We start from the raw sequence: 25,304 nt of genomic DNA, 5'->3' as shown, positions 1-25,304 counted from the left end.
AAATGCAATCACACACATAACCCTTCATCCAGACAAGCAACAGACATTATCTCAATCCAAGCACTAGAGGTGGGTGAAGATGTGGTCTGAGGGGGCTCCCAAGGGTTGTAAAGAGTAGCCTGGCTGCATTCTTCTGCTGGTCCTGAGGTTCTCCACTCCTACTCTATGGGATCCTTGAAAGAAAAGGGGACTGCTAATTTGCTCTTCTGGAAATCAAGTTAAAATCATGCAAGTAAAGTAAACCACCTTGAGCACAAATGTATCTGTGGAAAAAGCCTACATACATTCATAAACTGATTATGACCATGCCTTTTATCATTCATACATATAGTACATTTTAATGTATATTAAAAGAGCCTAGCAACTCAGGTGTGTTCAGATTAGCTAACAAGGATGAGGGCACTTGCCAGCCTCAAATGCTCTTCCTTATTGCCTTAGGGTTATTAAAATTGAGTAAAATAAATTGAAGGGGATATTTCCATGGTCTTTGATTTTTCAGTCATAAGTAAAGTATAGGCAATTAATTCTATAGAATAGTGATAAAATATATAGTGTAATTAAAAAATACCATCATTTGTTATGCACATTAATCAGGTGACATTTGGACTAGAAAAACTCTGAAGGCTAGATTTTATGTATAGGGTATAAAATGCCTTTCTTCAGAGGCTGCTTTGATATTTAAGCCCTATTTGTACATTTTAATACACTTTGGCTTTGGGACACAGATTCACTCTTTTAATTAAACAGACTACTATAATTCCTATGGAAATTAGCCTTTTAAAAATAATTCAGCCACCAAAGCATTACTCTCAGACTTTCTGGATACAAAGTACACTATTTGGATTTTATATCTGCCTGAGATGTAATTAAAAACTCATTTGATTACTATATATTTTGGCTCTCTTTTACTTATTAAATCCTTGTAATCAATTTTCTTTTATGAAGCTTCTGGGAAATTATCTCAAAAGCAACACATTTCTCTCCCTCCCAGCAGATTCCTTGAACATTTACTAAATAACTTTCTTAGCACCTGTCCATATCTGAATCAATCCGCCAATTTATTCCTGAGCTGCTCAGATCTTTTGGCTTCAGTACAACTGAGACTCTGTACCTTTGTTCTATGCATTGTGTGCCATTTTGTTGAATGCCAGTTGCTTAGTGCTGTCTTTGTGCAGCCTGTTTCTCTCTTAATTCGTTCCCTTAAGGATTCTGATAGTTCAAAGTTGTTACCCAACTCCTACTCTAACAAAAATGTGACAAGTTTGAGTTTGGCTTGGTCTCCAAAATCTAACTGTTGCTGGATGATACCAAAGAAATAAAGTCATATGGAGGATCTTTTACGCAGACAGTGAATAATTACCATTGGAAAATAAGTATTTCTCCTGACTGCAGCCGGTAACCAACACATGCAAATATCAGGGTAGGTCATTACAGGTAATGCAGTTTTTGCACAAAAGTGCTTGTGGAAGAGAAAACGGGGGGATTTCATTGGAATATTCATACTTTATATTTGGTTGGTAGTTCATTAAAAAAAATTCACGAGTGAAACTTCCTTTGATATTATGAATGGTTATAACTCTTCCATAAAAAGGAACCATTGTGGGCTGGTTCACACAATACATTTAAAAGCAGTCTGGATGTCTATTGGGTGTGGAGAAATGTGAAGCATGAACTGGGGACATGATACAGTCATAGATTATTTTTGAAGTCTTTCGGTTCATGAACCAGAAACATATTAGGGAAGTTACTCTTGGAAGGAGGATCCTGAGGAAGCTAATACAGTGGTACCTCTGGTTAAGTACTTAATTTGTTCCGGAGGTCCGTTCTTAACCTGAAACTGTTCTTAACCTGAAGCACCACTTTAGCTAATGGGACCTCCCACTGCCGCTGCGCAGCCAGAGCACAATTTCTGTTTTTATCCTGAAGCAAAGTTCTTAACCTGAAGCGTTATTTCTGGGTTAGCGGAGTCTGTAACCTGAAGCGTATGTAACCCGAGGTACCACTGTATAGCCCAAGATTCATGAGAATCTCATTCCTGGGCCATCTCAGGAGGCATAAGGCGACAAAAATGGTATGGTGAATCAGGCCAAAGCTGCATCTGGTCCACCATCCTGATCCTAAGGTATATGCTTCTGGAGAGCCCACAAGCAGGGCAAGGAGTCAGCAGTTCTCACAGGAACCTGTGTTATACTGAATCAGCCCATAGGTTCATCGAGCTTAGCACTGTCTTCATACACTGACGAGCAGTGGCTTTCCAGAGTTTCAGACAGGAGCTTTCCCAGCCCTACCATAGAATCCAGGGATTTAAATGGGAACCTTTTACTTACAAATCATGTGCTCTACCACTGAGCTATTAAGTACTCCCTCATTGTTGTTCCCTGGCAACAGGGATTCAGAGGCATAACTATCATGGCTGCTGATAGACATATCCTTCATGCATTTGTCTAATCCCCTTTTAATGCCATCCCATTGGTGGCCATTACTACACACTGTCAAGCCAATTCCACAAATCAGGTGCATAAAGAAGTACTTTATTTTGATTGGAGCATACTGCCAGTCAGTTTCTGCCTTATGTATAAATTCATACCTCTTGCTCTCAAAACCATACACATGTTCTTCTATTTGCAGTGTTCATTTGCAAAGTATTTTACAATGCCCCGTGCTTGCCCTTGCAATTCTGTGAAGTGGGTCACAATGTCTTATTAATATAATATAATAATTTAATATATCCCAGGGCAGTATTACTTCTAATATGCAGATGGAGGCTTTGACTGAGAGACAGTGATTTTCTCTAGGTTGCCATCCATAACAAAGATGGGATTTGAACCTAATTCTCGTGGGTCCAAGCTGTTAACTTGGCCCATGGAATTATTTGGGCTTTCACATTTCTCCTTCCCTGAGGGGAGGCAGTGGCCACTGGGACATCTGTCATTTGTATCAAAAGCAACATTTAGAATCATAGGTAAAATACACATCATGGGTGGAATTCAGCATTGCGCTATTATGAACATTGTGTCTATGCAAGCATTGCAGCTTGCCAGATAGAACAATTCCCCTCTCCTCTCTCACCTGTGTGCTGTTCTGGGGGGTTCTCCTTTTCAGCCATTTATTTATACTCCCTGCCCACTTCAGAAAAATCAGAGCTAGAGCGTCCCTAATAGATGTCTGACCAGCCTCTGCTTGAAAACGTCCAATGAGACACAGGCCAATACCACCTAAACAATTGGTTCCATTTCTGAACTGCTCTTACTGTGAAACAGTTTTTCCTGGTGCTCAACCAAAATATTATCTCCTGCAACTTAAGCCTATCTAGTCCTGCCTTCTTCTGAGGCAGCAGAGGGGAAATCTGTGTATGCATTGCACTTTTAAAGCACAGCACATTACTTCCCCTCAAATAATCCTGGGAATTGTAGTTTACACCTCACAAGAGTTCCTATTCCCAACATCTTTTAACAAAATCCTTAAGATTCTTTGAGGGGAAATCATATGCTGTAAATGAGTTTGTTTCCCCCCTGTTCTAAGTAGCAAGCCCTTCGGATATTTGAATGATGTTATCACGTTCCTTCTCAGGCTTCTCTAGGTTAAGTACACCCTTCAATCTGTCATCATAGGACTTGTTTACAAAACTTCTGACCATCTTCATTGGCCTCCTCTGGAACCCATTCCAATTTGTCTGCATAAATGTATAGCACTCAGAACTGGACACAGTATTCCAGATGAGATCTTACTAATGCAGAATAAAGTATTACATCCTGCAATTTAAGAGCTATTTTACCCAACAATGTTAGACACCTGTAACTTAAGAGCTTTATAAATCAAGCATCTCTCATTGCCCCCTAAAACCAGTTCCAAACTGGTTCAGAGAACAGTGTGTCACCCAGTGAATTACAAGCAGAACTTTCTGCTGCAATGTAGATTTTTCTTCAGGGCTCCCATCCAAATATTGACCAGTTCTGACTCGCCTGTTTAATTCACGAGCTTTGACAAGATAACAGCACACAGTCGTCTTTCTGCAGATCTAACACTTGTAAAGTGTGTATGTGCAATAAGACCATATAAATTCTGTTTTATTACCAAGCAGAATATCAGAAAGCTACAAGCCACCACAGTCAACACTGCTCAGTAACCCACTGGGTTCTAATTAATCATTTTTACTGAGGCAATTGAAAGAGATCCTTGTGACTAGAGGAACTCAAAGGGGACAAAAGGTGTGAGCATGTGAAACTCCTGCAGAGGTTAATAGAGTCAAAACTGGACTGCAGCATGTGTTTTGCTGACTAGGTCATTCTATAGAATATATGGGGAATCATTTCCCCTCCTAAGGACCCTGGAACTTTCTCAGTTCAGATAAATTATTCCCCCCCTTTTTAAGGGCCACTATAAGGATGTAAGTAAGTTACAAGAAACCCGGGGCTGCCACCAAAAAATGTTAAGTTCTATGCAGAGTTACCCCCTCTTGCTCTGTAGCGCTCCCTCTCTCTCTCTCAATCTGCAGGTAGTGCAAAAGAAGGTTGGAGACTATCCTCAAAAACAAAAATGAGCAAGTGCTCCTATATCACTATGAAAAAGAGAAAAAAGCAACCTGGTTACCTATAATTGTTATGGGAATGAGATCCAAAAATGTGCCAGAATTAAAGCAAGCAAATTTCCTGTTGCTAAAAGTTAAATCACTGAAGAGCACAGAGATGGGAGCTTCTACTGAAATATGTACCCAGGTCATGAGGTGCCATGTTTGGGAGTCAAATATTTTGTTGCTCCATAATAACTTCATTAAAATTGACAACCTGGTCTATATAATCTCTTCTGCAAAGAATGGCTGCTTCCGATTAATGCATAGGTTGCAATCCTTAATCCATTCTTACGGAAGTAGCCCTAGCAAAGACAGCTTGAGAATTGTAACTGTAGGCTTCCGTTTGCTCCTTCAATTCACCATATCCAAAGAGAGTTGGGCAAAACATGAGATGACTAACCATTTACTTTTGGCATTTCTTCCACACAGCAATCAATACTTGCTGCCTTGCTGTTAAACAGATTTTGAAAATCTCTTCAGTCCATATCAGTCTCTTTTCCTTAGTTAGTTCTTTAGATTTACTCTCAGCTGGGAATTTGCCAGCCAGATGTAAGCTGTGATTCCGGCTTGTTCAACACTTACTGCAAGCATTCAATCCATCATCATTTCTAGCCCTTTTCTGAGGCAATAGAGTTTGCTCTTTGTCTTTCTTGAAAACTGAGTAGCTGTTAAATTATCCATTAATCTTCTTTCAGATTTGCTGCAAGTTTTGTTTTGCTTTAAAACTGAGGGTTTACTTCATTGGCCATCTTTTCAAACACATTTTCCAGCTTCTCAGTCTGCCTCCTCAGGTTCTAAATAGGCACCTTTCCCCCTCAGTTCATTTCTACATATTGCTCAGCTAATTGTCATCTCTTACTCGCCTTTTCACTAAATGAAAACATCCCAATTGCTACACTCTTTCGTCAACCTATTATTCCAACCTATACAGTCGTACCTTGGATCTCAAACGCCTTGGCTCCCGAACCATCAAAACCCAGAAGTGAGTATTTGTGAACATTTTTTGGAACCCAAATGCCCAATATGGGCTTCTGCGGCTTCCAATTGGCTACAGGGGTTTCCTGCAGCCAATCAGAAGCCACACTTTGGTTTCCGAACATTTTGGAAGTTGAACAGACTTCCGGAACAGATTCCGTTTGACTTCCAAGGTATGACTTCCAAGGTATGACTGTATTATGCTTTGGAGCTGAAATCATTATCCAGCAGTTCCATCCTGTGCCCCATACCTGCCATACAACATTTCCACTCTGCTCAAACAGAAAAGAACATCGACCTTAACGTAACAAAACAAATCCATCATGGGGGTGGGGTGGGGTGGGAAACTTATAGTCTCATCAACTATCAGGCTCACCAGATTTAAAACCAACTTTCAAATCCACTGTTCAATTACATATGTCACTGGCAACCAGAGAAACCTAACAAACGTTCTCTTATAACCCTGTTGCCCTTTTGGGACATATATGCAGGGCCGGTGCGTCCATTTAGGCGAACTAGGCAATCGCCTAGGGCGCCAAAATGCAGGGGGCGCTGGCCAGGCTTGGGCGGGGGTGTGGGACAGGCTAGCAGCAACTTCTCTGCTGTTGCGGAGAGGTGCTGCTTGCCTCTCCACCCCCCCACCAACCGCTAAAGCAGGCTTTGGCGGGGGGGGGGGCAGAAGATTGGTCTCGCCTAGGGCGCCAGAAGCCCAAGCACCGGTCCTGCATATATGAGGTAGTTCAAACTGTTTGCTTTGATTGGTATTAAAGAAATCTCAAAGTAATCAAGGTTGCCCCAAATATGGTCAAGCATGGTTGCCTCTTTTTGGAGCTCCATCCCCTATCTTGGTTGGCGTCACTTCCAGGAGACAGAGAAATCTTGATGCCACTGTTCACATGTAGTTCCTGGAGGTGCATGCATTTTCCAGGCCAGTGGGAACTGCTTATGAAGGTATGTGAAAAGTGGCTTATCAAGAGTTCCATTTGTAATGCTTAAGCTTTGTATCTAATGGCACAGGCTTCTTTCACATCCTGTTTGCTAAGGAATGCTGCTCCTCCAGCTTCTTCAGATACTGAACAACTGGCACAAGTGATTGTGGAGGGCACAGAAGTGCAATCAGCAAACAAAGCAAAATGTATTTGCTGCACTATGTTGCCTACTGCCTGTTTGGTTCACAGCAGTACATTTACCACCCCCAAGCATTTTGCTTTTCGTCGAGCATATTGTGAATAAATTAAAGGACTTGTTACAACTGCAGCGTTCCGTTGGCATCACCCAACAGAGTCATTTAATTACAGGGTCACACATAATCTATTGCTTAATGATGACAAGCTAGAGAGGACATCAAAACGTTTTTGCTAGCAACTGAGGCCATTATGCATGCCCTTTTGTCTGTGTTCCAAGTATATCGTATTTGATAAAGAATGTTTCCGAGGACTTTCCTTTTCCTTCTGTGTTATGATGTACGAAGCACTGAGAATACATATAGTGACAAATGTAACCTGACCCTGGAGGCTTGAGATGAAGCAATGTCAATTCCTTTACCCTTTGTACTGCATTCACAGGGATTTAAGAAGGCTCTTTCAAATCCTTGAAAGGAGCATCCCATCTGGAATTCCAAAAAGAGAACAGAGCACTTACAGAAGCAAAGATGCTCTGGATGTCTCCCACAAAAACACATCCTGCTCACATTCTTACTCAGACAGGGGCAGAGTTCTTGGCCTCCGACCTCTGTATCCTTCCATCTCATGGGGTTGCCGTCTCTGCTTAACAACGCAGAATGGTAATAGGCTGGGATTCCTTCTTGCCTCTTTTGTTATCTTCTATTTCTTATAAGAAGACTCCTGTCCCTTGTGTGTGAAGCACTTCTTGCCACATTTTGGGTTCAACGTATGCTTACCTCATCACAGGGACAACTGACTGGGCACAAAGTTGTAGAGGAAAGAAACGGAGAGCAAGGAAGGTTAAGCTAAGCACCTCTTCCACCCACTCGCCCTCTGCATGCTGTGGCCTTCCCTGTTGCTTTGCAGCTGTTTGGCAATAACCCAGGTTCTCAGACTTGGATTGATCACTGAGTGACTGATTTGGCCCTTTCCTTACTGCACTGATCTGGCATCTTCTATCTAGTCAACTTTATGTTCAAGGCAGATCACGAAGACACACAAATATCCACATTTTAGACACTCATCACTTTAAGCACAAAAACAATGCACAGATTTCCTCCAAAGTCTTACAAAGCAGGAGCTGGTCCCATCCAACAGAAAAAAGCAAAGACTTTTTAGCAAATGAAGGTAATGGCAAAAAAAAAACAAGCTGAGAATAAACTAGTAAGTATAGGGACTATATTTCCCACGTATATTCCATGTGTGACATTTTGAACTATAACATACTGGAGCACATTGAAATTAATGCTTCTCTTCCAGTTGCATGCATTTTCCAGTTCTATAAGAAAATCCTTGTTACTAAATGATGAATCTGAAACCATATTTGTTTGATAAGTGACTTGCACAAATTGAAGGACTGCTAACTGATGTTATTTCACAAACTGAAGAGTTTTGTGGTACCTTAAAGACTTAACACATTTATTATGGCATAACATTTTATGGACTTGAGTTCAATTCATCAGATGCATGTAGTGTTATTTTGAGATGGCAGGTAGAGGGGGAACACGAAAGCAGTGCAAAGGGAAAATTAAATGCAAAAAACCTGAGTGACAACATATGTAAAATAATTACTGCAACAAACTAGCATAGCTAACCCTTCAAGAAATTATTTCAGTTTTAGCTCTCTCAGTTTTGTATAACACAATCTTAAGCAGGGGTCAGCAAACTTTATTTTGAAGGGGGCTGGTTCACCATCCCCCAGACCTAGTGGCGGGCCAGATTGTGCACATGGCAGAGGGGGCTTCTCTCCCTCCCCCAGCCCCTTCCCTCCCCCTGCCTACCTCCGCTGCCACTCTGCCTGCGGTTGGGAGCCGGTGGCGGCTCCTCTCCTTTTAGGGCCAGCTTTCCCAGTCGGGCGGTGCGGGGCCAGCAGATGTGCCAAGTTCCAGCCCACGGCGCAGCCATGGGGAGAGGCCGGTGGCCAGCTGGCGAGGATTCCTATCAAAGCCCAAACCCCTACCTCCACAGGGCAGGGAGAAAGCAGGAAGAGGGAGGGAGGAGAAAAAATTGCAAAAAAATGGCACCAGGAAAAAAAAAGGTGATTGTGCCGATTGCAGAACCATTTGCGGGCCAGATCCAGAGGGCAATTGGGCCTGCCCTGGCCCGCAGGCCTTAGTTTGCCGACCCCTGATCTTAAGCAGTTACTAGTCAGAAGTAAGTTCTACTTAATTCAATGGATTTGCTTCCAAGCAAGTGTGCCTAAATCTACTGCTTTGTCCTAGTCATTTGTTTTTAAAGGACAACACATTCTGAAAGCAGTATGTAGCAGAAATATACCCCAGATTTGTATCTCCGCAAAAAAATAAGGTACGAGAAAAGAGAGGCTGGCCAGGAACAATGCAGGATTAGGAACAACAACTAATCAAGTAATGTATAAAATAATAAAGTGTGTAGGTGATCAACTACTTTAAAAAATAACCATACATCCCTATATCATTGTGCTACTTTACAACACATAGCTGGAATCATCACATTGTGCATCATCAGTCAAGCAAAATATGCTGGGATGACATCAGGATTTGAGGTAAGTTTTACAACAAATCACAGAGAGGGAGAGCACAACATACAGCTGTTCTCTTAATGGGATGTGCAGACAAACAGACCGGGATGATTTTGGGGGAGTGCAGTGGGGGAAGCCCCGTTCTGCTAGCAGGAGCCTTCACACTGGCTCCCACTTGTGGAACTCCTTAGTTGCATGTGGCTCATTGTACCTTGAATGCATGTTTGCTTGTTTTTAATAGTGACTGTGAGTAAGCTTGAGCAGCACTGGGACTGCAGTGGGTGGGGAGGCATGGTTTAACCTGGCCTTCCCCTATCTTGGGTCCCCATATGTTGTTGAACTACAACTCCCACCATCCCTGCCCATGCATGAGCAGGGATGATAGGAGTTGTAGTCCAACCCCAACCCTTCCCTTGCTATGGTCCTGATGTAAATCTCCCCTCAAGCTGCTCTTTGGAACTAATGGCAGCACCAATGGAAGCTTCCTTTCTGATGCAAATAACAGCTGGAGAAGTTGTTCCCCAGGACCATGGCAGCAGGAAAATAGCATGCACACGAAAGCTCATACCAAGAGCAAACTTAGTTGGTCTCTAAGGTCTAAGGAGGAATTTATTATTTTGTTTTGTTTTGACTATGGCAGACCAACACGGCTATCTACCTGTAACTAAACTCTCCCTGTCTACCTTCTGCAGTCCCTATGGTGCTCAGGCTTCCCCACAGCGGCTACTAACATTTTTAAACACACACACACACACACACACACACACACTATCATAATATTTTGTATGTGGCCTTATTACATTTGTTGTAATATGTGGTGTCACTAATAGTGTCAAAGATGAGGCATAATAGATAATAAGCACTCTAGAAACTAAGGAAGGAATGACGCCAGAAAAAAGAACAGCAGAGAAAGCTGCTTTCTGACAGTAAATGCCTTTATACTATCAGCAGGCACGCAAATATCCAAGCATTTATCTGCAAATGGGAGAGAGGGAGGAAAAGAAAGAAGGAGCCCAGATTTTGCACAAGCACAACATGCTATGCTACCATAACTATTACATTCTGTGTTTAGACAGGTTATTACCATTAAAAGCAGGATTTGTGTGTAGGAGGGAAGAATCCCAGAACTGGAGATGTCTAGATCATGATGTCCTAACTTAGGCTTCTTAACCATGCATAAATGGGATTTACAGTGCCTCTATGCATCATTGATGCAATGGCTGCCCTGGAAATTAAGACTCAGCTTTATATTCCAGGGAGCATCTCACTCAGTGTGAGACTGTGACATCTAGTTCTCTGTTTACCCCTAAGGCTGGTATGGCATTAACTTCAAGTTCTGACAATGGAAAGAAAGAAAGGGGGGGAGGGAGGGGGAGAGAGAGAGAAGGAAGGAAGGAAAGAAGGAAAAAGAAAACCTGAGCAACAGCTTAATAGTTGTGCAGCATGAATCAAAGGCCGTGGGGGAAGAGAGTTAGGAATTCAGTTGTGCCTCTGTTGCCCAGATAACTCCTGCAAGTTTGGAGCTAAGTGATGCTCTTCAGCCCTCTCACACAGCCCTCCTGAGATGCTTTTCTTGCTGGCCTGCTTACAAATTCTGGCTCTAACAAATCAATTCTTCTGGTTTAATAGACAATGGTTTTCTTAAATGGCCAGTTGCTAAATTTCCCCCCTCCTAACTTCTTCCTGAATTTTTCTAAAATGTGACATCCATTTTAAATGATATGTTTGGATGCCACGGGACTGTCAGGGGAAGGTTGGGAGCAGAGGAAGGAGGGAGACAGGAGTGGGACAGAGGCTGTGGAGAGCAGTAGAGAGGAACAAGAGGAGAGGGAGGAGACAGGGTTAAGCGGAAAGAGTCAGGTGGAGGAGGAAGCCTGGGTGGTCCAGGGACGGAAGGAGAGACTGTTGTCGTTCCACCAGCAGCGGAGAGATGTGAGGGGAAACGACTTGAGCAGCGAACGAGGAGGAGTTTGCCCAAACTTCTCTGCTGGGGACGGTCCCGCCGGCGGGCAGTGCTGGCAATTGACAGTGAGGGGTCGGATGCTTGAGAAATGAGCTCTGCTTTGTATATATGTATATGATAAATACTACGTTGAAGCAAGCAACCTAGCAAGTGGATTTTCTCTTGAGAGAGTCTCCAAGACCCTGACAATTACAACTTCATTCAGTGCCTAATTGTCATTTGATCTGAAGCTACCAATTATAACTGTATGAAACTTATAAGGATGAGTCATACATTATAAAGCCAAGTCAGCTGAACAGCAAGTCAACAGGGTGCAGTGAGGGTCTGCATGGGGAGAGTCTCAATAGTGAAGGACTTCCATAGGAACCACTGAAATCTCAATCTCTCTCTCTGTGTGTCTGTCCCCATCCACACCAAACATGTCAGAGAGTCACATCATGCATATAAATGGGTGCCTGCAGTGGCAGCTTTGTGCTTCCTGATTTAAACAGCAGCTTTTCTGTAATGTATTTGAGAACTGTCTGAGATAGTCACCAAGTTTCAGCAGCAACTCTCTAGTTGGCATGCATGGAGCTCCTGTTTTGAATAAACGAAGTACCCAAACCCTGCAACCTTTGGACCAGAGCTAATATGTGCAAAAGGTCTTTAAAGCATTAAATGTGCAGACGAGGGAGACTGGGATGGGTGGGTTACTTGGCATGAGCGTGGCCGGGGTGTGTGCAGGCGAGGGCAGCTGCCTCCACTAAATCAAGTAAATAAATAAAAATACTTAACTAACTGACCAATTGCATCACAGATAACTTAGTTCTGCCCCACCCAACATAATGCTTGCCCCTCCTCCAATAAATCCTGGCTACGCCCATGTTACTTGGCTATTTTATTTCTCTTCCTTACTGACAGAGGATAAAGATTTGGGCCTCATAGGCACACATTTATTTTACTACATTAGAAATGCTTCAGCTTCTTTTCCTGTCCTGTGGAACGAGCGAGCCCATGACAGACCTCATGAAGATTGAAAGATTGAAACCTCCTGCAAAGCTGTTACATAACATCTCCCATCTCCCTTCTGCAGAGAGGCAGGGCCAGCCAGCCTTCCACCTCTGCAGCAGCAGTATGTAAAATTACCTGATAGAGAGGCGTGCAGATGCTATCAATCCACTCCAGCTGCAATCGAGGCAGTTCATCTTTCCTGTTCCGATCAAAAATAGCCTGAATTGAAAGAGCGGGAGGGAATGAAAGGTTGAGAGTGGGGGGGATATGTCATGCTTTATTACTCTGCAGTATTTTACAGATGTTGCTTCATATCCCAATGCTTTGGATCCAGGATCAAATTGGTACAAACTGAATGCTTTGAAAACCATAATCAATCTTTATACACGCTTTCCTATCTTTTGTCTACGATGAAAAACAAACCATTTATCCTCCGGCCCTGTTTACAGCATATGTAAGTTTAATTTATTTGACTGTTATACCATGTAATTCCTTAACATCAAGCAAATCTACCATATTGTTGGCAGCATTCATGTTGCAGGTGGAAGGGAGGAGGGCAATGATAAAGACATGCAACTCCCGCCCCCAACTTCTCTTCATTCTCTTGGGAGGAAGATGTGCAGTGCAAGTCTATACGTGTCACTGAATTCAAGGGGCCTTGAATCCAGTTACAGATGGGGGGGAATCTGTTTGATTCACTACCTAATTCACACTTTCTGGAATACTACAGTGGTACCCCGTGTTACGTACACGATCCGTTCCGGGTCGTGCCACGTAACCCGGGCGTACGTAACACGAATGAAAAAAAAAGAAAAAAACCAGAAGTTTACGGGTTTTTGCGCTTCTGTGCATGTGCGAAGTGTGCAGAACGCTTCTGCGCACCCGCGCGCTCCGTGGAGGACTTCCAGGTCGCGGAGGTGCGTAACTCGAACGTACGCAACACGGAGCATACGCAACACAAGGTATGACTGTATACAGCTATCCTTCGCAGTTCACACTCCTCCAAAATTTTGCAGTTCACTTTTCCAGGCAAAAAGAGCATTCATTATGGGGAATGGTGCACTAAAATGCACATAAATAGTGAAAAGAACATGCAAATATCCATTTTATTGTGGGAAATGGCATGCAAAAATCTGTATATTAGGAAAAATGCTGATGAATTTTCATTAGGACTTAAAAAAAAAAGCAAAGGAGAACTAAACTTAAAGATTGGAAAAATGAGAAACCGAGAGAAACTGAAATTGAGAGATAGGTCCATCAGTACTCCCAGGTAAGTGAGTTTAGGACGGAAGCTTCAATGAATAATCAGCATGGGCTACATTTCTCAGAAAATGTGTTGTTATGGAATAGAGAATCTATTTAGAAAACAAACTATTTCCTCTTTCTTTGTTTTGTTCATTGGGAATGTTTCTTCTGGGCCCAGGCCTTCTGGGTGAGTGTAGACAAATCAGCAGGAAAGGCCAAAATAGAAATAATGAGCAGGAGGGCTATAGCGTATTTAGTGTTCTTTGTTTGTTTGTTTTTCATTCCTATTAATGTAGTTTTATATGTAATTTGTCCTGTATAACGTAAACTTAGCCACAACTGAGAGATGCATCATACTTACTACAAACTCTTCCTGTCATTGTTACCACTAACAGTAATATTTATTATTTATAAACCACTTCAAAGTTTTAGGCACTGTAAAAAAACAAACAGGATGCAGGTGGCACTGTGGGTTAAACCACAGAGCCTAGGGCTTGCCGACCAGAAGGTCGGCAGTTCGAATCCCCGCGACGGGGTGAGCTCCCGTTGCTCAGTCCCTGTTCCTGCCCACCTAGCAGTTCGAAAGCACGTCAAAGTGCAAGTAGATAAATAGGTACCGCTCCGGTGGGAAGGTAAACGGCATTTCTGTGCGCTGCTCTTGGTTGCCAGAAGCGGCTTAAGTCGTTCATGATTGGACCTAATGGTTAGGGGTCCCTTTATCTTTAAAAAAACCAAACAACTAAGACATGTCCTGTTTGCAGGCTTATAGACTAATGAGAAAAACACCAAGTCAACCCCCGGGGGGGGGGGAAACTTGAAATGGGTTGATAATTTTTTGTAAGGGATCCCATTTATTATGCAGCTCAATTCGGCTTTCTCTCAAGACCCAAGCAAATTATTAATTAATCAATGAATCTAATTATAATATCCCCTTGGAGCCCAGGGTGGCCAAAACAAAGCAAAGGGCTCCTTGTCCTGTGAAGATAGCAACTGACTCCTCCCCACAGTGTGCACATAACTCATCAGTTCCATTTGCTTTTGTCTTGATTTGCACATGGGAATCACCAGTTCAGGTGCAGTACAGGAGACCTTGGATGCGGCCTCTGTTACGAATTCATCCTACTGGAAGAGCCATTGCCTGATGTCTTGGCACTAGTGTAAACCATCTACAGAACTCAATGGCAGAACACTTTCTGGCAGGGGCGGTGCATCCTGTCTTGCCATTTGAGGCAAAACAGGAAGTGCTGCCCGGACCTTCAGCTTGCCTGCATTGGCTAGCCTGTTGCCTCCGCTGCCAATTTCAGGAGAGATTTTGGGTGAGATCTTGGCCAAAATTGTCAAGATCTCGGTTAAAATTGGCACCAATGCTGGTGGGGCATCACAGGGTGACATCTTGGGGGTTTCTGCTGCCTGAGGCAGTGGCCTCACCCTGTCTAATAGCTGTGCCAGCCCTGCTTCCTGGACTGGACCTATTCCAGATAGCAAGTGAGGCTGCATTTGTCAATGTTCTTTCACTGGAAACTCCTCCCTGTTATAGTATATGCCAAAGAGAAGAGTGAACCAGGAGTGAATCAGTGGGCTAATGTTGTTGGTGATTTTAGTCAGCAATCAGTTCAAAATAGGCTACTGTGGGGAAAACAAGAGTTGCTGGCCAACACTCTATTATCATACCTTTGCGTGTTGAAAAGTGTTCATTTCAGGAAAGATGCACGACATAAAAACGGACAGAAAAAAACACCAAGCCAACCTTGAAATTTTGCTTGCTTATAGAAATATCTCTGGTTATTTCTGGTTCAACTTCTGTGCCTTAGGAAGTTGGAATCATCAATGTCAATTGAATTCACAATATAAAACTGAAGACTAAATAAATTTATATTGCCTGGAAATGTAGTCTAATCTGTTCTTATCTTTTTCAGTTATCCATTTGTATTTTTATGGAAACCAGGTAGGTGCTACTTAAAATAATTATTTTCTTTCTTCTTCTTTTTAAAAACAACTAGTGTTTTGTTATTCAAGAATACAGTAGGCACAATCAGGATCCCTATTTTTGTTTTAAAGAGTTTAGTTCCTTTTTTGACTTTTTTACACTTTGTGGTTTTAATTGTTATATACTTGTGTGTCTTTTCACATTTGTATTTTAACATCTACATTTTTTAAAAAATAACAACACAGCAACAAAACAAAAACAAATTTCTTACAGTATGTTCTCATTTTTACAATGAACTCTAAAATGAGTGATGAACTTACAGAAGGAGTGAGTTTGAGCTCAGATCTCTCTCTGTCTCCTTGTTCAAAGAACTCACTTGTTACCAGTTCGGCAACCTAAAACAAATAGCAAATAATTAGTTAGGATTTATACTATTTGTTAACAAATCTCCTGACTGACACCCTGATTAATATATGGTTGCCTGCAGTCTTTGCTGACTCAGAGTTAAAGTATTTGAATACAGTGGTACCTTGCTTCTCGAACGGCTTAGTTGACGAACAAATCGGCTCCCGGATGCCGCAAACCCAGAAGTAAGTGTTTCGGTTTGTGAACATTTTTAGGAAGCCGGATATCCGACATGGCTTCCGCTTGAGTGCAGGAAGCTCCTGCAGCCAATTGGAGGCTGCACCTTGCTTTTCGAATGGTTTCGGGAGTCGAATGGACTTCCGGAACGGATTAAGTTTGAGAACCAAGGTACCACTGTAGTCTAAAAGCTACTCATCATTAACCAATAAGTACCAACAGAATAGGCACCCAAATAATTTTAAGGTTGTTGGGATTATATTCCAGGTACAGAAGTTTTGGGTGGAACTGGCACACCCATGTACCAGGGTAATCTGGCTGTTAACTCTGGCTTCTCTGCTTGTTGCTTCAACTCTGTACATTTCTGATCCATTTAACTTCTGAAATACAGGTGTCGCTTCTGTCCTCTGCTCTGAACCACTTAACACTGCAATTTGCATGGACTTAATGGATTGGAGCTAGTCTTCCTTAACTTCATTTGGAGAATGAGAATTGAAATGGAAATGCAAAAGTTGGCACTACTTACAGGTGCCGCATAATACCTGTTCTGCATTTGTAAGAACCTGACTGTGTGGCAGCACCTGAACTTGGGAACTCCCTGCCCATTGAGATCAAACAGGCACTTTCACTGTACTCTTTTTGGTGCCTGCTAAAAATGTTAAGACAAACCTACCCAGGTGCTTAGAAAGTGGAGGCATTTTAAATCTGTTTTAGTATTTGAACTTTTGTAGTTTTTAAAGAATGGTTGTGAATTTCTTGATTTTATTTTATCTTTTTGTAAACCGCTTTGAGGTTTGTTTGGTGTGTGTGTTTTTTGGGGTTTTTTTTACAATCAAGCAGTGTATAAATTTTATGGAATAAAATAAATAAATGGCACCAAGCTCTAACTGGACAAATAAATGTCGTTTTGAAAACATGTGTTGATAACCTGGCGGCGGCTGAATATAAGCTTAGCCACTGAACTCAAAACTAAGTGTTTCCTTTTTATACCACTGCCATGTGATGTGTGCATGGAGTCACTTCACAGATAAGCCCCTTGTGAAACTTTTCTTTTCGGGGGTGGGGGTGAGGGAGTCATAGCTCAGTGGGAGAGCATGTTCTTTCGATGCAAAAATTCCCAGATTCAATCCCCAGCATCTTCAGGCAGAACTAGTTAAAACTGCTCTCTGAAATCCTGGAAAGCTGCTGCCAGTCAGAGAAGGCAATACTGAGGGTTGGACTAGTGGTATAAGGCAGCTTCTAACGTTTCCATGCTGCTGCCAAATGTTTCTGGTGCTGCTTTGGAATGATACTGAGACAAACCATATAGGAAGGAGGTCTGGCTCACATGGAGACCTTGTGGCCCACAACAAGGTGTCATTGTTCAAATGAAGCACCGTGCAGTGGTAGATTTAAGCTCCTTCTGCATGGCAGCCACATTGTGAGAAGTAACCTGCAAAGCAGCTTCGTTTAAATAAAATTAATGTAGCCAGTATTTATAATATATTTATATATTTCCTACTTCAGAGTCAGCTACATATATCTTGGTTGTACATGAACATCTAATTAGAAGAAGAGATTAAGAATGTTTCAACACTTTTGTAATGTTTTATCTACTTCATTGATTTAATTTGCCTTCAGAAAGGGTTAGGTTATAAATCTAATTGAAATAAAGCTAAGGATACATATGAGTAACTTCTGGAAATATGCAATGTTCTTCTGCAAAGTTAATCCTAATTGGATTTTCAGGTTGTGTTTCTACAACAATATGCTTTTTTAAACAAAAAAACAAAAACCCTGAATGTAGCATCATTTTGCAAAAAAAATATAAAAAAATCTATGGATACAGACAGCAAGGGATGCTGATATAAACAGGCCCCTTGGCTATTAATGTTCTCTGCTGCTAACGTGTGACTACACAATTGCACACTATGTGTTGAAAATCATATTGGAGATCATATTTTACTATCTGAAATGGCAAGTAGTATAATTTAATGGTTTTCTATCTTATACGATCAGTACTATCCGAAGCCATCATCCTATGGAGAACACATTGCCTAATGGTCAGCTTTCAGGTTCTTCCCCCTTGCCAGGTGTCACTCCCCCCCCTTTCCCAACATGTGGGCTGAGTACATACACCATACATTTAAATCACACATCTGGAAACTGTAGTTAATCCCTTACAGAGCTACAATTCCCAGCACCCTAAACAAACTACAGTTCTCAGGGTGCTTTGAATGTATGATACGTATGGCGCTAAATCTGCTTATAAGAATGCCAATGTTAATGAGAAATGAACTACAGTAAATACAATTCTGGAAAGTGGGTATTTTAAAATGGGTTCTTTTTCAAAGACATTGGGTATTATTCAACTAAGTTTTACTAATAATCAACGCACTGAAATTAATGTACATGTCTACAGTAAGTTAGGTCAATTAATTGCAATGGGTGTACTCTTGAGTTAAATGTCACCCAGTGCTATATTCTGGAGAGAGAGAACACGACACTCCTGGGCAGGCAGTAGGTATTTCTCCTCTGTGTTATCAACCATTTGACATTATTATCAATTAGCTATATATCAATGAGGATTTTAGATGGCATGGATTAAAGATGTTCCCTTTTACATTCCTGTGATTTTATATGCAGTGGAAGAGTTAATCTTGTGGCTCTGATGATGGAATCAGAGGTGTTCTTCAGACACCTTAAAAAGACTCAGCGCTATCAAATAAACATGAACAATGAAAGCATTGGGCAACAGAACCATGCCCAGCAGAAAATCTGTGTTATTTTAAACCACAGCAATACTGCTGCAAATTGATTGCATATTTGGCCCCTTCTATGTCAGATTCCTGGGAAAACAGTTGCATCAGTACCTCCTCTTGCTTGCCCTGCTATTAATCATGACTTGCCTGTCTTGAAATCTCCCACGGTTTGGTCGCAGCTCCAAGGTCACAGGCTGTCATTAGCATTGATCTGAAAAACAGAAATGAACAATACAAGCTGAACAAACCTTTTGTTGCTTTCCTAAACAAATGTGATTCGGCTACATAACTTGTTTTAAACAGTCAAGAATTAGCAACTTCTTCCCTTATAGGACGGATGGCACAGTTCTGAATCTCAACCATCAGCACCGTTTTTAATGCCATTAGATATAGCAGAGCTAATGCATTATAGATCATCAGATAATGAATTTTCAATGCTATCCATTGAGTGCTACAAAAGAAACATGTATCACCATGGACTAACTACTAATTTTGCTGCACTTTGACTAATAAAGTAATATTTATAATATACAGGGCAGCTGGGGTTCTGCCATGATGTAAGAAAAGGAGTTATTACACAATAAATACAGATTGGGCTAATCTATTTGCCTACTTATAAGTGACTACTGTGGTAAGAGAAAAGCTATAACCATGAGAGGCATTCCAGACACTGTTTAAGCAGTTTCTATGGTTCATCTGCAATAAAAACCCCAAGATTTACAGTAAGGACTACACTGTTTCACTGTAGTTTAATACCTGGCTACAATTATGTTTTATAAGTGTTGGGAGAAAGAAACTATTCAGCTGGAGAAAGCATTTATGTACAGTACATGATGCAGATAAAACTATGAGGAAGCTCAAATGAAGAACAAGGACAGTGGAAATAAAAGAAGTGGCATATATACTGCCCCGGCTCTAAAATTGGGAATGAGTGAAATGATATGGAAAAACAGGAAATGACCCGTGCCTCCGCTAAAACACAAGGATCGTTCCCATCACATGAATAGCTCCATTCATAAACGGCATGTGTGCATACAGGAGAAAGCTCGCAGGATGTTTCTTTGCTCTTTCACAAAAGTTTCTTGGTGGATGTAGAGGTTGTGGTGAACTGTGCAAGGATGCCCTTGGGAGTGGTGGGTCTGATGGGGTGGATGTAGGGGGGAGAGGTGTGTGCACGGTGGGAGGGGGGCATGTGTGTGCACCAGGCATTGTGGGTGGCACAAGACCTGCCTGAGACAACAGCTACATAACGCCACTGGAGAACATCAGGGCTGTCCTTTCAGCTATACAGTGGTACATCCGGTTGCGGACGGGATGCTTCTGCGCATGCGGCGAAACCAATAAAAATACTTCCGGGTTTGTCACATACATATCCCAAAGGATACGTAACCAGAGGTGAACGTAAGTAGAGGTACCACTGTACAAAGGACTTGAGACACAGACACACACACACAGAGAGAGAGAGCGAGAGAGAGGAGGGAGGGAGGGAGAGGGAGAGGGGGGGAAGAGAGGTGGGTGACAGAGAAAATGGGTGGCCCACTCGCTGATGCCTCTGGCAGTGCTCATTTCTGGCTTCATCCCTTCCCACAGAGTACCCTGAAGCGAATGGAATCCTCTACTAAAAAACCCCAGGTTGCCCACCTGCAGTTTAGCAAAATGTTAATTGCCAATACCTGTAACAAAAGAGCTGCTTTGAATGGCAGAAATTTTGGGCAACAACTAGATGGGAAGGAAGGAATGCTTAACCCATCTGCCTCCCACCCCCCTTTTTACTGCAGCTCCCTACCTATGCAGCCCCCCCCCCCCCCAGAGTGCAGCTTTGTGAAGGTAAAGAATTTGTCTAGAATGCTATGGGAGTGGAATGAGAGGGAACTGCAGCAGAAAAACAAGGGGTGGGAGAAGATTAAAGTGTCCACTCTACTCTGCTGCTGGAAAGGGGCAAATCCTGGTCTCTCTGTTTCTCATTTATCCAATTTTCATTTTAACACCATTTTGATTTTTTTTTTAGAAGTCTTCATGACTTTACCAGCATTTTATGAGAATTTATCACAATATAACGTTTTAATGTAACTTTCCCTAATATAATTCAGTTTTGAAATGACATTTTCCCTAACACAACACATTTCAGTGTATTATTTTCACCAATATATGAATTTATGGGCACTTTACTTAACATATGAATTTTAGCACACAGTACTTGGGCTGCAGAACTGTGTTGCGAAATTCACTGAAGTGCAAATTTTAGCACACAGTACTTGGGCTGCAGAACCGTGTTGCGAAATTCACTGAAGTGCAAATTTTCAAGGATAGCTGTGCTTCTGTTTGAATATTGTTTTAAGACGTACACATTTCTGTAAATATCTCCTTAAAGGTGAAATGAAATGAATTTCTCCTGCTGCTACTCAACTTAAAAAGATGTCACCCTGAAGCAGCTTTTCTGCAACAAAAATGGCCATGGAACATCTCAGGCAGGCCCTAGTTTGATTTCCAAGAGTTTGTTAATGTTAAGCTGCTATATGGTATACATATTCGTAATGTTCTGGTTGCTCTTCCCAGGGTAAGTCTGTCGTGTGACATAGTCATTCTGTGGGCTGAGGAATGCATCATATTTACCAGGGAGAATCATTCTGCAACAGACAGTAAATAGTTGGATTTTCCTTGACTTTTGAATAGGAGAAACCAAACAGCATGGAAGGTAAGTGGCAGACCTCTCCTGCTCCAGTTAAGGATCTTATAAATGTGAGAGTGGTGTGTGAGAGGGAACAATAGAAGCAGGTTTTGCTACAGCGAGACAGATAAATTGCAGCCTGAGAAAGATGGAGAGTAGGTATGCTTCAAGAGAGAGAGAGAGAGAAGAAACTGTGGTTGTTGGTTTCCTTACTGGGCATCTGACACAAGGCAGTAGATTTGCTGCTTTTAGGGTTGCTATGCTTTCTGCCGCTACCTATATCTGATTTCTATATTCGTAAATAAACCCAAATATTACAAAAATGTCACAAGCCTGCTGTCATCTATCCTTCCAAAGGAAACCAAACCTGGGTAGGCACAGTCCCTGGAAAATCTAACCACTCAGAGGAGGAAAGTACAGTACTTGTACAAAAATTGTGTTACCACAGTAATCATGGAAATCATATTAAGGGTCTCCACACTCTTGCCCAGGGGTGCTAGGGACATCTGGCAGAGTTTAAAGACTCAGTGAGATGACAGCAATCTCCATGGTGATTTAAGCATTACACCCAGGCGAGGGATCGCTAGTCTTGGAGAGACCCCTTTGGTCAATAGCTGTGCAGATCCCAAGCCAGGCAGCAGTGTCGCTGGCCACTAAACAGTGTTGCTGGCTAGCTCTGAACTTCCAGTTGCCTGTAAAGAATATGGTCCTCTGTTGCTGCAGATAGTCTAGTTTCCCACAACAATCTTGTTAAACAAATGTGCTGCATACCCAACCCAGAGGCCTCACTTACCGAAATATCTCCCGCTGGCTCTTAACATTCCAGTTGTAGTCACCTTTGTTGACAAGTTCAAAAAACTCAGTCCTCCTCCTACAACAAAATGTATCAGTAGAAGGAAACAAGAACATTTATAAGACTTTGTTGTAATGGTTTCAATGGAATTTTGTGTGAGAACATTGTGCTTTCCGAACCAGTAAGGTTCTTCAGAAACCACTGAATTGGCCCTCTCCTCTTATTCCCATCAATGAAGGTAGTAAAAGACCTGGGTTGGAAAGCTTTCCTCTGCTCCAGCATATTAAAAAAATTGTACAGTCATACAGCTTAGTTCTCGAACGTTTTGGTTCCCAAACGCCGCAAACCTGGAAGTGACTGTTCCGTTTGCGAACTATTTTTGGAAGCCAAACGTCCGGTGGGGCTTCCAATTGGCTGCAGAAGCTTCCTGCAGCAAATCGTAAGCCGCACTTTGGCTTCCAAACATTTTGGAAGTCAAGCTGACTTCTGGAACGGATTCCGTTCGACTTCCAAGGTACGACTGTAGTTGCAGGATGAGTTCTTACAGCAGTTCATCAATTTTATAGTCTCCTGGTTGTACACTAGCAACAAGGATATAATTATGGAACATTATTACTCTGAAGAATGAAGTATGTTTAATAAATGTTCATGTTTTAGAAATATATGAAGTTTCCCAACTTGCCAAAGTGATATAATCTTCCCTGGCCCTTAGTCAATGCTATACGATCACAGACAATCAGAGCCTTGCCCAGCTATAAATCTCACTGATGTTGGGCCAGTCATTATCTCTCAACCTAACCTCCCCACAAGGTTGATGAGGATAAAATGGTATAACCCTATGTGTGTCTCTCTCGCTGAGCTTCTTGGATAGAGGGTGGGATACAAAGGAAATGATAAATAAGTATATAATTATGAAAATACTTGGCATGTTACTTTCTTTTTCACATCAAAGTGCCTTAAAACATTGGGTGGCAGGTTTTTTTAAAACTGTTTTTATAATTTATGGCTAGGAAAACCAATCTCTAATACAGAGATTTTATATTTCTATGAAGAAACACAAACTTTGAGTGAATATATATTTTTATACAAACAATGCCTATAGAAACCAAAATACAGAGACTTTCCTATGAAATGCAATGAGAATATCATATTGATGGAAAAAAGTCAGCTCACAACAGAGCTATATAACCAAAAGCAGCCAAGAGGGTATTAAAAGCAATTTATATTTTGGAAGAAGATACGTAGCTTGCTATCTAAATCCTCTGCCTAATTTGATGCGAATTCTGGAGCTTGCATTGAGACTCACCACACAATACAGAGGATTCACATGGTAAATATTACATGTTGCAGCCATTACATGTATTCTTGGAAGCCTTGACATTGGGGAAATATCATATAAACCAGCTCTCAGGCTTCCTCAGCTAAAGGCAGATGACATGGGAAGCACAAGGAAAGTTTGCTTATTTATTTTCTTGCATTTATATATCTCACCTTTGTTCCATCATGGAACCCAAGGCAGTCACCCATTCAAGGGTTAATCCAAACCTGCTTAGCTTTGTGGTAGCCTCATGTACCTTCTGACCATACCCTGGGACCAGTTCTATCATGGTGACTGGCATAAACGGAATGACTTTTGGACATCACAATGTGTTAAGCTATGTAACTTACTGAAAGACAGTATCACAGATAGGATCTGAAATCTCGATATTCCATTAACTGTGCTTGACTTAGGGTCTTTTCACGTTTGGAATAGTTTGGCTGCCACTATCCCATGCTGCTTGCAATTATGACTACAATTTCCACCCTTAAGTCTACAATGGTGGTTATATATATCAAAATGGGGTTGGTGCCACCAGTATGGTCCATTACAAAAGGCAAATGACCTTCTAAGGTCAATCATTAAAAGGAGACAAAAGAACAATCTGTGTTTTTTAAAAGATGACTGAACTTTCTGTTTATTTAATATAGTCTGCTAATGAAGACTCAAGTAATATTCCCCCCCCCTTGCACATTTTGCTTTGTACATCCTATCAAAAGTTCATCCTGTTCATTTCTCTCATGCAGATTCATGACATGATGGTCTAACAGCCCTTCTGGGAATGAGTACTGCAGAGATGACAATTTTAACAGCCCAGACTAGCTGGGCACATAGGCTTTAAATCAATCTTATCCGTAGCTGTTCCCATGCAACGCCGCATTGCGTCAGCGCTGCACAAGGTGTTTTTGAGAGTGGCTCCTTGTTTTATTTAACTAAAAAGAAGAAGGCTGCAACTTAAAACACATTTTTTTCTCCTTCCTGAGAAAACAATTTGAAAATCCAATTTCCCTCATTGTTCAGCAACCCCTTGAGCAATGTGTAACAAATTAAAAGAGTAAATAAGATCTTCAGCTGCGATCAAAACATGACCTTCCTGCACCCATCTTAAACAACTCAGTTTTTTACATCATAAAGGTAAGACAGGTTTCACAAGCATTAGCTTTAGCTAGGAGTGTGGCAGAACACTTGATGCCTTTGTAGCACCTTTCTTGCGCCCGAATGTCAAAGAAACGAATGAAAAAAAAACCATCAAAGGGGGGATTTTAGTATTGCGGCAGCTGGGCTCTTGAAATAGATGCACCACTCACCGCTGGCCACACCCAGATTTATTCATTTCAACCATTTATATACTGCTCGACACCTTAGTCTCCAAGCAGTTCACAGTAAGGTTAAAGAGAGACACTAAAAATAAAATAAAAAATTCCTTCCAGTAGCACCTTAGAGACCAACTAAGTTTGTTCTTGGTATGAGCTTTCGTGTGCATAAAGACAGTTAAAATGAAACTTACTTTAAAATGCCTGCTGAAATAAATAAATTATTATTATTATTATTATTATTATTATTATTATTATTAACAATAATAATACATCTTCCCTAGGTGCCAGAAGTTCAACAGATCATCCTGCTTCCCACAGTGAGTGACCACCAAGCAGATGCCTCTGGAAAGCCCACAAGCAGGGTTTGTAGGGAAATTACCCTTTGCCACTGTCGGCTCTCTAGGAGCTGATAATCAGTGCCACAGCATCACTGAATCAGTGTTAGAAACTCAGATCTATTAAACTCGGCACCAAACGGCTCCTTGAACCAGGGTTACAGTCACCAAAACGGAATGCCTAGCTGCCATTTTTGGGCCAGGCAGCTCAAAAAGTC

At 41.7% G+C, this 25,304-nt stretch overlaps 1 protein-coding gene across 1 annotated transcript in view; it reads right to left on the bottom strand.

The window, feature by feature from the left end:
• Positions 1–25,304, bottom strand: part of PDE11A (phosphodiesterase 11A) — a 135,736-nt gene that overhangs the window by 849 nt on the left and 109,583 nt on the right. The window contains exons 16-19 of the mRNA XM_033149880.1: positions 22,118–22,195; positions 18,804–18,867; positions 15,654–15,728; positions 12,297–12,380 (exon numbers count right to left, since the gene is read on the bottom strand). Of these exons, the coding sequence (XP_033005771.1) occupies positions 12,297–12,380; positions 15,654–15,728; positions 18,804–18,867; positions 22,118–22,195 (301 nt within the window). The remainder of the gene's footprint in view (positions 1–12,296; positions 12,381–15,653; positions 15,729–18,803; positions 18,868–22,117; positions 22,196–25,304) is intronic.

The sequence above is a fragment of the Lacerta agilis genome, chromosome 1, assembly GCF_009819535.1.
Source record: "Lacerta agilis isolate rLacAgi1 chromosome 1, rLacAgi1.pri, whole genome shotgun sequence".
Classification (NCBI taxonomy): domain Eukaryota; kingdom Metazoa; phylum Chordata; class Lepidosauria; order Squamata; family Lacertidae; genus Lacerta; species Lacerta agilis.
Note: the sequence above shows the minus strand (reverse complement) of the source record. Positions and strands in the feature narration are given on the sequence as shown.